Source organism: Ambystoma mexicanum, chromosome 6q (genome assembly GCF_040938575.1).
Source record: "Ambystoma mexicanum isolate Mex_15411 chromosome 6q, UKY_AmexF1_1, whole genome shotgun sequence".
NCBI classification, from domain to species: domain Eukaryota; kingdom Metazoa; phylum Chordata; class Amphibia; order Caudata; family Ambystomatidae; genus Ambystoma; species Ambystoma mexicanum.
In genome coordinates, this window is record NC_090937.1 from 97,179,204 (window position 1) to 97,192,175 (window position 12,972).

At 45.3% G+C, this 12,972-nt stretch overlaps 1 protein-coding gene across 1 annotated transcript in view; it reads left to right on the plus strand.

The window, feature by feature from the left end:
- Window positions 1-12,972, plus strand: part of TSPAN5 (tetraspanin 5) — a 482,577-nt gene that overhangs the window by 348,890 nt on the left and 120,715 nt on the right. Inside the window, exon 3 of the mRNA XM_069630543.1 lies at window positions 10,583-10,729. Coding sequence (XP_069486644.1) covers window positions 10,583-10,729 — 147 coding nt within the window. The remainder of the gene's footprint in view (window positions 1-10,582; window positions 10,730-12,972) is intronic.

Here is a 12,972-nt window from a genome sequence, read left to right on the forward strand (position 1 = left end):
TGTCGCTCAAACAAGCCCTATGCAACATGTTGCGTGACTACAGGAACTCTCCTCACAGCACGACCGGAAGATGTGCCTCTGAGTAATTTGGCAGGAGAATCGGAACCAGACTTCCTTACCAGGCAGGCACTCCGACAGGAGATGAGGAACAGGTGCGAGAGGGATGCCCTTAAGAAGCAGGACATGAAGGTCTATGCTGACAGCCGGAGTTGAGCCAAGAGCTCCAACCTATAGTTAGACCAGGCGGTCATCTGCAGAAGGCAGGAAAGGAAACAGATTCATGATTTGACCCAGAATACCTAGCCGTGTCAAGGGAACAATGGTGATTGCTCAATCGCCTACCAAGGTGGTCACTCGAAATGTCTCCCAGTTCAAACTGTACAAGGAAGGTCAAGAACAAGGTGAGACGCAACTCGGCGACCTCAGGTAGTGAGCCAGTGAGAGAAGAGAGCCGAAGAGCCAGAGGGAGGTCGAATGAGGCCGGCCAGATGCATCAGAAGACTGGTGCATCTTATTGAAGAAATATAAAGACAGAACTGTAAGTTACTGATTTTGTTTGTTCGACAGGGGGAGATGTAGTGTCCTGGCAAGGACAGTTAACCGAGCCTTGGAGCTCTGACGGATGGGCCAATGAGCATGTGTGAGGTTCGCGCATGCGAGGTGAAAAGCCTGGGTAGCGGCAGTTCGCCACAGAAGTTGAATAAAGATAGATCAACCTGCTGAAGGCACTTTGTCTCATTACAGGCCTGGGCCTGATGTATATGCATGTGTGCTGCGTATCCTTACGGCATGCTATCATCCCTCGACAATCGAATTAAAAGAACCCATCGAAATTAGACCGGGCTCATGCCAACAAGCGACATGGTATACCAACTTCCACTTGTATTGATCTATTCTGCTTGGGTGTGAACCAGTCCAGGCTGCCCTGTCTCTGGCATTCAAGGCACCATCTCTAATCTTTGGTGACACTCGACTTGCCCGCTCGGCTAGTTTGCAAAGGTGTGGTTTCATTTTGCTTGATGTACTGCTGAACGTTGCATTCTATCGCCTGAAGCTCATTCTCTCAGCTTCTCCCACTCCCTGCAGAGTGGGCGGGAGTGCATCAACCCTGGCTTGGTTATACAAAAACCTCACATGGGTGTTGGCAGTTCTGATTAAAGGGGGGAAAAGTGTTATTTATTTTCTGTAAATTGTCGATAGTTTAAGTTTGCTTTCATGGTTTGGAAAGGGACTAACTTATTTAAATTTTAAAAGTTGAATTCATTTTTCTCCTTTCTTAGCTTCAGTAGCCAGGACATGCTTTCTCAATCAGCAGCGCTCATGGTAACTGTGAAGGTCAGAAACTAAACTTCAGAAAAAAAAAATTGCCAATTCACCCTCCCCGAAAACTCTGATCTAAACTCTTGTTCTCCTGTTAGGGGAGAGAGCCAGGGAATTCATGGGGAGATCAGAGCCGGCGATACTGGCTCAACTCTTGGAGCCAAACGCACAAATACCCCAATCACCCGTAAAATTGGGTCTATCCCTGGCGTCCCAATTTTGCCATATGCAGCACATTTGCCAAAGAATCACACGCCTTATTTAAGAGGTGAGCCAGGATTTGGGGCCAGATTGCGCTTGTTACTTGACCACATATCTTGTTACCCCACACAGGTTAAAATTTCAAGGAATGGATTACTTTTGATCTATTTAAAAGGGCACTCATTGCGTGAAAAAATATTGGCTAAACCCAAGTGGGCAAAGATGGTGGAAGAGGCACTTGCTGCAATTCTGCGAAAGGAGGGCATGGAGAATGCGTGCAGTGTAATCTGTGACTTGTTTTTAGTTTAAGCTATTAGGTGGCCCTGTAGTGCTACCTACAAGCCAAAACTATTGCATATACATAGCCTATAAGGAGGGACACAAAGCTTCGAGGCGGCGTTTGATTACTTGTCCACCCTTTGACTGACCATGGTCATGCTAATCCCCATGGTTGTTCCTACCCAGTTCTTGCCCTTTCCCAACCAAAAAAACCTCATGCGAACGCCTTGAGCTTGCTTTAAACAAGCCTTACTATCTAACTTTGCACTCCAAGAACCTACCAGTGTTTTTTGATTTTTAAAACAGTCTTCTGAGAATTAAAGGCTTAATTGGAGCCGTAAATGCACTACGTAAGTAATAAAATGCCTTAACAAGGTATGCCTTCAACCACTGGATTTATAAGCACTGTGTGTGCGCCCTTCACTGAAGTCCTGTTAAAAACAAGCATGGGCAAAGCCAACAGTTGTGGTTTTTGTTTCAGTATTGGGCATCTGCCAGGGACGGCTATGAGATACCCATGTACTTGCACCATTTTGCACCAGCAACCATCACTGGCCAGTTAATAACACTAAAGCAGTCCCTGGGAAAAGGCCTCTCCGATATGTGCAGGAAAGTTTGGAATTGAAAATGTTATGTACTGCCGTTGCATTATAAGATTGAGGGAGATGCTGCTAATTGCCATGATTAGGCAACGGTTTCTTGCTTATGTGATGTGAGGCTTTAAGCTTTACTGCGCATGTCTTTGTGAGCTATGCTCGCCTTCACATCTCTCGCTTCTGAAGTGTTTCCCTTTTGGCATATGTAAGCCTGTTTTAGCCTCACGTTTTATTAGGAAGTCCGTCTTTAGTAGACGGAAGGGCTCTATGTGAAAAGACCTAATTTTAGAGGTCTCAAGAGAAAAAGACAGATTTACAATGCACAATTTTACATTGATCCAAAAACCAGCATTGTAAAGGTCTTTTTCTTTTGAGACCTTTTAAAATGAGTTTTTAAAAATAAATAAAAATATTCGGGGGGGGGTTTACCCCTGAGCACCCCTATTGTTACTCCCCGAACCTCGCCACCCCATCCCGCGGGAAACCCCATCTCTCAGCACCAGCCCACCCACCACCCCATTCACCCAAACTAAAACACACGCACCCACACACTTACCCGTTCTCCGCATCCTGCACTTCCGGGTCCCGATGTGCCTGTCGGCCCCTGCACGCACTTGTGTGCGGCAGAGGCGTTACAGATCCATTTAGAAAGACCACTCCGTGCGGCCATGGAGTGGTCTTTCTAAATCGTTTTTTAGGTGAAAAGATTGTAAGAAAAAGATCTTTTCACCTAGAACGGACAGAAGTCATATTGTAAGCATTCTCGTCTGCCTTGTAGCATGTGTGAATCTTTGAGGCATATATTCAACTTCACTAAATGTATCCTGTTATTCTGCCCTTCCCGATAACTCGATAACTCTAACATGTAAGAATGCAGCTGCTATCAAAGCCTTGTATAGTGGGACTTTGTTCCCTGCTTGCAACATTGTTTCATTATGATTCGTTGCTATGTCTGGATCAACCCTTCATTGAAATGCATGTTTTCCTTCTGGTAAAAGAGAACGGTGCACAGAGGGGTTCTCACTTGCGACGAAGTCTCATACTGTCGTTGGTTTGTTTTGTTCGCTTTCTACTAATAAATAGTTCAGCAATCCACCGAAATAGTTGCTGGTCATTTTTCCACGACACATGCCTACAACAAGAGCCCAAACTGATGGCATTGCCAATGCTTGTTAATATTATTGTATACTTTTTTTTTTGTTTAATCCTGGGGGGAAAAGCGGGCTGAATTAGAGATGTCTTAAATAACAGGGTTATTGAATGTGCACTGCTTTTCTTTGCTTGTTTAACATTACTGTAGGGATAGTAAAGATGAATAGACAAAGGGATACAGACGACTTTGGAACTTGGCATCACTAAACTGCCTAACGTAGCTGGTGAAGACTTCAACGCAACTAAAATTTCTGTCGTAAAATATTAAAGGGGACGAATAGTCAAATCAAGTGGAAAAGGGTATTTGATCTAAGAAATGAAATTTGCAAATTTAGCATTTTGCAGGAAATCCATGAACTCCAACAGAAATTAAGTCTCAACTTGCAGTGGAGAAATATCTAGTCACTTTAGGACAAGGTCCTAGGGGTAGCTATTAACTTTAAGAAGGATTTACCCTTTTCAGTAACCAGGCAAATGATAAATCCAGATTACAGGTTTGCCGTGGTGAAGACTATCCCTGAGGGCAATCTATTAGTGCTGATATTCGCGTATGTCCCGAACCTGGGCCTGGGTGATTCTATAAAGAAGTGGAGGAGGCTAGGGGGTCTCTGTGGAGAAAAGACAGAATGGCTGGGGATATATCTAGCAGTGGATACTAAGCTGGTCCAATTGACTAGTGGGACATCCCAGTTGGAGTTTGTAGTTAGACAATCGCTCATTGTGTCTGAATTTTCTGCACTCCTGGAGGTCTCTCAATCCTCTGGAGAGCAGATACCACTTTTACTCTTATCCTCATTATGCTTCCTCTCATATTGACTTTCTTAATATCAAATCCAATGCTGTCTGACTTGTGAATGGCTGAGGATGGGAAAATCCAACTACGCAGATGTCTCTCGTCTTAGAATGTGCCAGAGTTGTAGTGTGGGTTGGTGCAAAGCTGTGGTGCTTAAATGGACAAGGCATTTGTAAAGGACATGCAGGATTTACTAGTGTAATACATATGAGGGAACAAAGGCTTTGTAGGAGATAGAGTTGTGTTGTGGGGATCTTAAAAGCAATCATGAGAGGAAAGCTCATTAGTAATTTTTCACACCTTGAAAGTATGCGAAAAAAAGAAGAGGAAATGCTAGAGCAATCTTTCCGTAGGGTAGAGAGGGCACACAACAGAAGACCAACTAAGAGGAGCAAAGACCAGTATACAGGGCTAGGCAAAAGCTAGACTTCAGGTTAACTGAAAGGGCAGAGCACTATCTTTTATACTAGGCAAGCATTTTGCGAACATGGGGAGAAAGTGAGGATACTCCTGGCCAACAGGAGGAGGTTAATAGGCAAGTGATATGCATTATTAGGGGAGCTGGGACGGTACGAATAGAAAATGAGCTAGTTCATGAGTTTAAATAATATGGCAAATCCCGAAATGGGTAGGGAAATGCTGCTAAGTAGGGCAATGTGCCAGCCTACTGAAATGGACCCTGGAGGAGGCAGGAGTGCTAGTTTCTCGAGGTTAAGGGGCAAGAAATGTCAAACCCATTAAAGCAAATGAGACTTCCTTGCCCTAATGGATTGCCATTGTCATTCAACTCAAAGCTCAGTGACCTACTTGTGCCCCTACTGCAGACCATCTATGGAGAGGTTGTTGGGGCGAATGGCAGAGATCTATGCAAACTGGTGTCACTACAGTGATCCCAAAATTGGACAGAGCACACACTTACTATGCAAATATCGACACCATTTTGTTAGTAAATGCTGATGTTCAAATATTAGCCATACTTTGTGTTACGGTTGGGAGGAATGATCCCATGCTTTGTGAGTAAGAACCAGACCTTTTTCATTCAGGGAATGAACAGTTTTGACCAGGTCAGTACCCTGATCTGGTCAAGAGGGAATAGGAACCCCTCTCAGCCAGTGGTGGGAGGCCTACTGGGGAGGGAATCCAGGTCCAGCCATAATCTAGAGGGTGGCGGTTGAGAGAGCCCAATTGCCTCTCCCTTCCCAAGTGGCTGTCTATACATGTACAGATCCAATTTGCAATACTCCACACGTCTTAACCAAAGTGCTGGCCAAGTGTTCAGATCCTTTTCCAGAAATGCCAAAGAAACCATAGTCCCGGGGAAAGATCGCCTCCAGTACAGCAACACCCCACGCAAATACATGCCAAAACCCAGCCTGGTAGAGGGGGCCAGCTAGAAGGGAGCTACAGATCCTGCGCACCTGCCATGAGCCGTATGCGAATGGCATACAAACACGTCAGCAAAAGAAGGAGCAACTGAATGAGGAGCCGGAGCTCTTACACTGCTGTTAGACACTGTGCACCGCATGCCAGTCTCTGCACAAAAGGCAGCAAGACCGGCGTGACTGCCCTGGAACATAAGGGACATGAAACAAGAGCACAACACAAAGTTACCGTAATCGAAGCCGTGTTCCCCAACACGAACCTGGACGCTATGCAGCATGGGCTGCCATTATTTCAGCACAGTGTCCCTGCACAGACTTCTGTAATGATGATCCCTACCAAGCGGGGATGACCAACCAAAGTGGGGAGGAGGATGAAGGAACCCCCAGGAAGCTGCAAGTTGTGGGTTGTTCAAGAGGTCAGAGTAGGAGAAGATGCTAGCAGGAGGAAGGACAGTGGAGTGGAATGTGGTGGCGATTTTTGGCACATTTGAGGTATTAGTAAATACAATTGGTACTATGGCGAATGTGTGAGAAAGACTTGCAAGTGTGACTAGAAGAGGGAGTGAAAGATGCTTCTCAGAAGGTGGGGTGAGTTGTAATAACGAGAAAGGAGTAGTAACGTCAAAGGATGGGGCAAAGGTTACAAGTGTGCGACATCTGAGTGACAGAGGAGGAAGATAAAGGGAGTAGGAGTGGAGCAGAGGTGTAGACGGGGTAGGGCCTGAGCGGGCTAGGCCAACCCTAAATCTGTAAATGACCACTCAGCAGCGCTGTGTGGGCATTTACAGATGTTAATATCACTGCGATGGGCCCAATTACATTCGCTTAATTCCCCACTTGTTAGACAATCCTGGCTATGGCTCTGCAGTGGAGGTGTGGCGTTGGGCGGAAAATAGCAAGATTCGGATAGCAGGTAGAGGAGTATGTTGGCGTGATGGGAAGATGTCTGAATGGGGCAGCATGTCTGAAAGGCACACCTCATTATCCTTTCAGTCCACTAACCATTGTGATAATATAGGGGTCAGTCTAGAAAGTCCCGGAGGGAGGATATATGAACAAGGCTATTCCCTTTAGGTGATCCAACTAGTTAGACCAGACCAGGGTTGTCCAATTCCAGTCCTCTGGGGGAGGGAGGAGCGGGGGTCGCTGGAAACATGTAGGATTTTGAGGCTATCCCTGTTAGGCATAATCCTGTGCAGTGCCCTTAGGGACCACTACACACAATTACGACTACAGGTGGCAATACAAGTTTTACCTTTGGTACAAGCCTGTACTACTATGTCAGATTGGTAGCAATGGCGGAGCAGCCAGGCTTATCTCAAGAGTATCTGAGCAGTAGCAGAGATTACACAAAGGGACCACAATTACTGTGACTCAAGCAAACACTGACTCAAGGTTTCAGGAAGAAAAATATAAGTACATTTATTTTGAAACCATTCGTTATAAACACAACACTTCTATTAAACTCAAATAAAAACCACACGTTAAATATACTACAACTAACCAATTCGCTTTGTACAGTAAGTCTCAAGGTAAGTACCCTGTGTTTGAATGAACCAGAGTTACGAAGAAAACACGTTACCGCGAATACGATTGCGATCACTTTTTGACAGTTCAGTCTACTAAACAAACGTGTATCTGTGACATGAAATGCTACCGGGGCAAAAACACACTTAGCACCTGAGATACCCAGAGGGAGTTGGAGGCAAAAATCACAGGCAATATTTTGGTTAGGCAGGCAGAATCAAACACCCAGAGACAGCAGTTCAAAAGTCAAAGGGCTGGAGCCAGGGTCGAAAGACACCGGGGCCAGTTGCCGAAGATCACACGGTCAGACAGTTCACGATTCAACTTAGCCAAAAGTACTTCGATATTGTCAATGTTCGGAAGCAAAACTTATAAGAAGGAGGGAAGAGAAGGGCAAGCATTGGAAAGGAAGAAAAAGGGATTCACCTAGTTTCCTCAACAGAACACAGTACCTTGTTCCAATGGTGCAGCGGGTGCCCTGGTAGTTGTTCCTGTTGGTTTCCCGCAGACCCACGATTCCTGGAGCTTCGTTGTGAAGGAGGACGTCTGAAGACGGTCTGCACCACACAGGGATGAAGCCGGCAGCAGCGACAAGGAATAAAAGGTGCGCTCCTTAACAAACAGGAGAGGCTCTTCAGGTGGCTATCTGGACCACTACAGCAGTGTGCAGCGATTTCGACCACAGAAGAGGATCCTCTGGCTGTAGAAGATGAGCTGGTTATCCCCACCAAGCTCAAGGGAAGAAGACTCCGGACTGGATCTTCTCTGAGTCGTTGAAGGGCAGATAGCTCAGGACTGCAGCAGGGCTTCACCGGGATGGGGTAGTTGCAGCAGCCATCGTCCTCTCCGCTTCTCTTCGGTTCCTTGTAGTTCCAGTGGCGACTCTGACCTCTAGCCCAGGAGACCTACATTTTATGCGAAAAACCCCCATTCACGCAGCCTGGCCGTCAATCACCCAGCAGGCGGGTTGTCCAGCCCGGACAACTACCCTGGCCAATCATGACAAAGTGCGACTTGGGTTTCCTAGGATACCCTGTGCAGGGGGTGACTACACCCCTCCCTCACATTCAGCCCACCTAGACACCCAGGCGCCTTGAGGAGGGCTTGTGGGCAGAAGCCCGCCAAAAGACAGTGAACAAAGAAGACGAACCTAGTTTGCCGTGCAAAGTAAAACACAAGAAGGACTTTAACAAAAAGAAATGGTGAACAAACCCAATCAGAGCCAAAAGAAAGACGATTTGGTCAAGCGGGTTTATGTTCCAGGCTAATATAATAGCCAAGAACAGTACCACGTTTATCTAATATAATCGCGGTAGAAAAGTTAGGGTAGATGCCACTGCCACCAGCCAAGTCTAAATGTTAAAAGAGCAAAACAATGCTTTAGGAGGTACAGATAAAAAGGGATACGAGTTAACCCTTTCCAGTACTCCATGGAAGATGGGGTGTACTGGATCTGTGGTAGTTTGACTAAGTAAAGATAATGGTAACTTTACCCTTTTCTGGGGGACAGTAGTCGCCACAGAAATGGAGTCGAGGGAAGTCTCAAAGACAACCCTGTGCCACGGCACTGAAGGTGCTGTGTGACACACAAAAAGAAGGGGGCTACTGAAGTGGTGTACTTCAGAGTCCACAATCACAAAAACAGGTAGAAACACATAGCAAAACACAGGTAAGAGTGGGGGAAAAGCTCCCCCTCTTACCAAGTGGAAAAAAAATAAACTCCATAAGTCCAGCAAAGCTGCTGGGAGACTCACTAGGTGAGGGAAATTAGCCATAAATGAGAATTCTCCCTAACAATCCCTCAATATGCAGGAGTCAAATTTGCATACTTATTTTAAATATATGCACATTTTTTCTCATGAATATTAATGCGGAATATCCCATTAGGATTGCGGCTCTCGAGGCCTGGAGTTGGACAACCCTGGACTAGATCTTAGATGCCCTTCCACCATAACTCATCTGCTTTCCCAGCCCCAGGCCAGAGTGTGAGAATGAAAGCTCGGAGAAGGGCTGAGCCGTCATACAGCCCAAGACCAGGCAAAAAGGCCACATACCCCAAGCTGAGTGAGAACGAAAAGCCATAGGAGCAAGTTGCCACACAGCTGGAGACGGGGCGAGAACCTTAACACCCCACAAGGGGGAGGGGAGTTTAAACAACAGCTAAAGGGGCTGAGAGCCCGAAAAGCCTTAGGGGTCCAAGAATAAACAACCCAAGTGGGACCAAGTGAGATGACCCCCCAACGCCACATTACCCCCCCCCACCCCCAAAGAAGACATACAACCCCAGACTCGAGGGACGGGCAGCAACCAAGGGTTCCACAGTAAACCGGTAGGGACCCGGTCACCCAAAGATACTTTAAGTCCTAGAGACATTTGTTTTCCATTCTGCCACATGCAGGAGCATTAGGAACGTACCTATTTTTGACTTGTGAGGGGGATACATCTTCTTTAACTCTACCTAATAATAAATTGGGACAATCCAGTACAGGTGAGTTGCCAGCAAACCGGGCAGGAAGCCCTTAATCATTTTATTTATACTTTTGTTACTTTGTAGTTATAGGGTTAGCATCGGGCTACACAGGTTTCTAGACAGTGGACCTCTTTACCCCATTTTATAGGACGTCCTGGCGTGCACCCTTTTGGACTCTTCTTTTGTTTATAGGGGGAATTGGAGCGATTGGTTTAGAGTAGGGTTTTGCACCAAAATGTCTCTACCTCACACCACCATGATTTGTCAGTCTCCTTATCCTGATGGACATATTCTTTAGGTCATTGAAACTTATAGAATATTCATGCATAAGAAAAGAGCTGCTGATAACAAAATGTGTTCCAGAAGTAATTGCCAGGCATTGGTTGGTTAATTTGCCGGGCAGCCCAAGACACAGGTTCTCCTGTGTCCTGTCCCTGCACATGACAGCCCTATTGCTGAGTAAGATTGGGCCAGAATTTACAGGGGTGGGGCTAAAACCCAATCAGCCCATTGTTTCATGCCTTGCCTCTCCAAGGCCACACTTTTCCGGTCATATTACCTCTTCCGCCCCCTGTCCCTCCCCCAACACCTCAATCGGTTTTGATGATATAATCTACCCTTAAGGCCACCCCAGCATTGTAATATTTGTCAGGGCCAGAGGAACACCCAGATGGAAGGACTGTTGGTTGTGGGCCATTTCTTTAATGATTCAAATATGTCTTTTGAGGCATTCATCGTATATTTGATTTTTATCTAAGGAAATTAATTTACCATTTCTTTTCAAATTCGTTGAAATAGTTTGTAACCAAAAAGAAACGCAGCAGGTTTCATTTGCTCATTTTTCTCTTCCCATCCCCACCAGGGAGTCCTTTCCAACATCTCGTCGATCACAGACCTGGGCGGCTTCGATCCGGTATGGCTATTCCTGGTAGTTGGCGGAGTCATGTTCATCCTGGGATTTGCTGGATGCATTGGAGCACTGCGGGAGAACACTTTCCTTCTGAAGTTTGTAAGTACTAGACCCTACCAACAAATTTCACCATCCTGTATATGAATGATGTACTCATGCCTTATCTTTACTAGCTTTCACCTTTCTTGCTGGAGTCCAAATACGAAATATGCTGCTATGAGATGCTATACTTTCTTGTAAATCTGCTGGTTGTTCTGTGATACTTTCAGTTCACGTGCCAAGGTACTTTTGTAAACTCTTAGGAATGCACTGTACAGTCCATATGAGTATGTCTGTGTGTTCCCTAAAGCGTGCATGGGTTTCGGGGAGGTTGCAAGATAACCCAGGGCATGTTGAGCGCATGGTAAACCTTTATTTTAATACAGTGTATTTGCTGCTGGGTCAGTAGAGGTCCCGACTGAAGGTGGTACCATTCCTATTGAAAGGAATGTCCTGCTGTTTAGCTCTATGGTGTACTCTTAAGATCCTTGAAGTCTTTCAGTTCACTTATTCTGTACATGGAGCCTCCACAGCGATCACCTCAGTGGTATTGGTGGACATGCTGAACAGGCATTGTAAAGTGTGTACAGCTGTGTTCAAGGCCTTTTTACCTGTCCACAGTGTATGTAAAATTCATATGAAATGGAAATGGTTTTGCTATTGTGTAAAAAGGACAATCGTGGTTCCAGTTTCTTGTTGCTGTAGAACCTATTGCTGTGATGATAGCTTTGTGTCCGATTTTGCATAGGAGACCAGTGCTCCCGTTTGAACTATGAAATGATTCACAGACATGCAGGATTTGGAAAGGGAGGGAGCTGGGTGTGTTTAATTTAACTCTTCCCCCAATGGTTTTAAGGTTGACATTTCCTCTAATTAGTAACCCCTGTGCTAAAGTCTCTTCATTGGAAAAGATTTTGATTTGTTGGCCACTCACAATTACTCTTATTTCTACTCTCCCACATGAGCTTGTAACAGTCCATTTCTCATAGTTCTGTGATGACTGAAACCCGATCCGTAATAACCCTATAACTTAGCAGTAATCTTCACTATGTAAGTCTTATTCGTCTACGTCAGTCCCAAAAAGGTGGTTTGTCATCTAAACGGACACACAGCCGTGTACCCTTTAACATTTTGCCAACATTTCTTAACCCATCCACTAGGTTGAAGGTATAAGTCACCTGATCTCCGACTCGCAACCCTGTTTGTACAAACCAGGCTGTTCCACATTTGTCATCGGAACATCAGAGACGAGCGTGTGTTATCGACAACTTGGATGAGGAAGAGCTGGTCTCGATATAATTAAGATTACCAGTAATTAATCTGGTCATCAGCACTTTATCCCACTTCCTTGTAGCAGCCCTAACAATTTAAGGATATGCCATGCAGTGGCAAGTAATCAATCGAGTGCTCCACCTGAAGCTGCCCTTGATACCTACATCACTCTTGCCCTATTTAGAAAGTCAGTACAAACGCTTTGCAAATTAAATGACAGATACAACCGCTATCAATAAAAAGGAAGGTTAGATGGTCTTTTGTCCTTATTTCCTTTATTGAGTTCCATAGTTTCGTTATGAAACGGGGGAATGTGGTTTCACTGAATTTCCTTTTCTCGTAGCGTTTTGTTTCTATTTGGGGCTCATTGCTCGATCTTGGGTTTCTTGCTGGTCGGTAGCTGTTGATTTGTGCTTTTAGAAATGTAGTTCCTTGTTAGTGTAGTGATTTGTGAGCGATGCAGAGGGCTTTGAACTCAATACATGTTTTATTGGAAGCCAGTGTAGGATTCTCAGGGCTGGTGTGATGTGGTCTCTTCTGTTTAGCCTCAGTAGTAGTCTTACTGCAGTATTTTGGATGTGTTGGTGGTTTTTTGTGAGGCTTTCTGGCATTCCAAACTAGAGGCTGATTGGTATTGCAAGACTATTCTATAATACAAGAAGATGACTGTGAGGGTTCTGTGCAGGAAGTTGAGCTAGGATAGTATCCCTCTAATTAGTTGTAGGAGGTAGAAACATTTCTTTGCTAGTGCGTTGATTTGTGATTCTAGTGAGTCTGTTGTCCATTATTATTCCAGGTTTTTTATCAAGGCGGATGCCAACGGTTGGGTTCCCATGCTTGGTGGCCAGCTCAGGTTTGTGTGTTGCGTTATCCTTTTGCGGGGAGATAATTATTTCTGTTGTGGTCGAGTTTAGTTTGTTGATTGTCATCCAGGTGTATATGCCAGTGAGGCATTTGTTGAGGGTGTGTGGGTCTTCGGTTGATGTTATCTTGAAGATGAATTTGGTATCATCACGTAGTTGTAGGCGGTT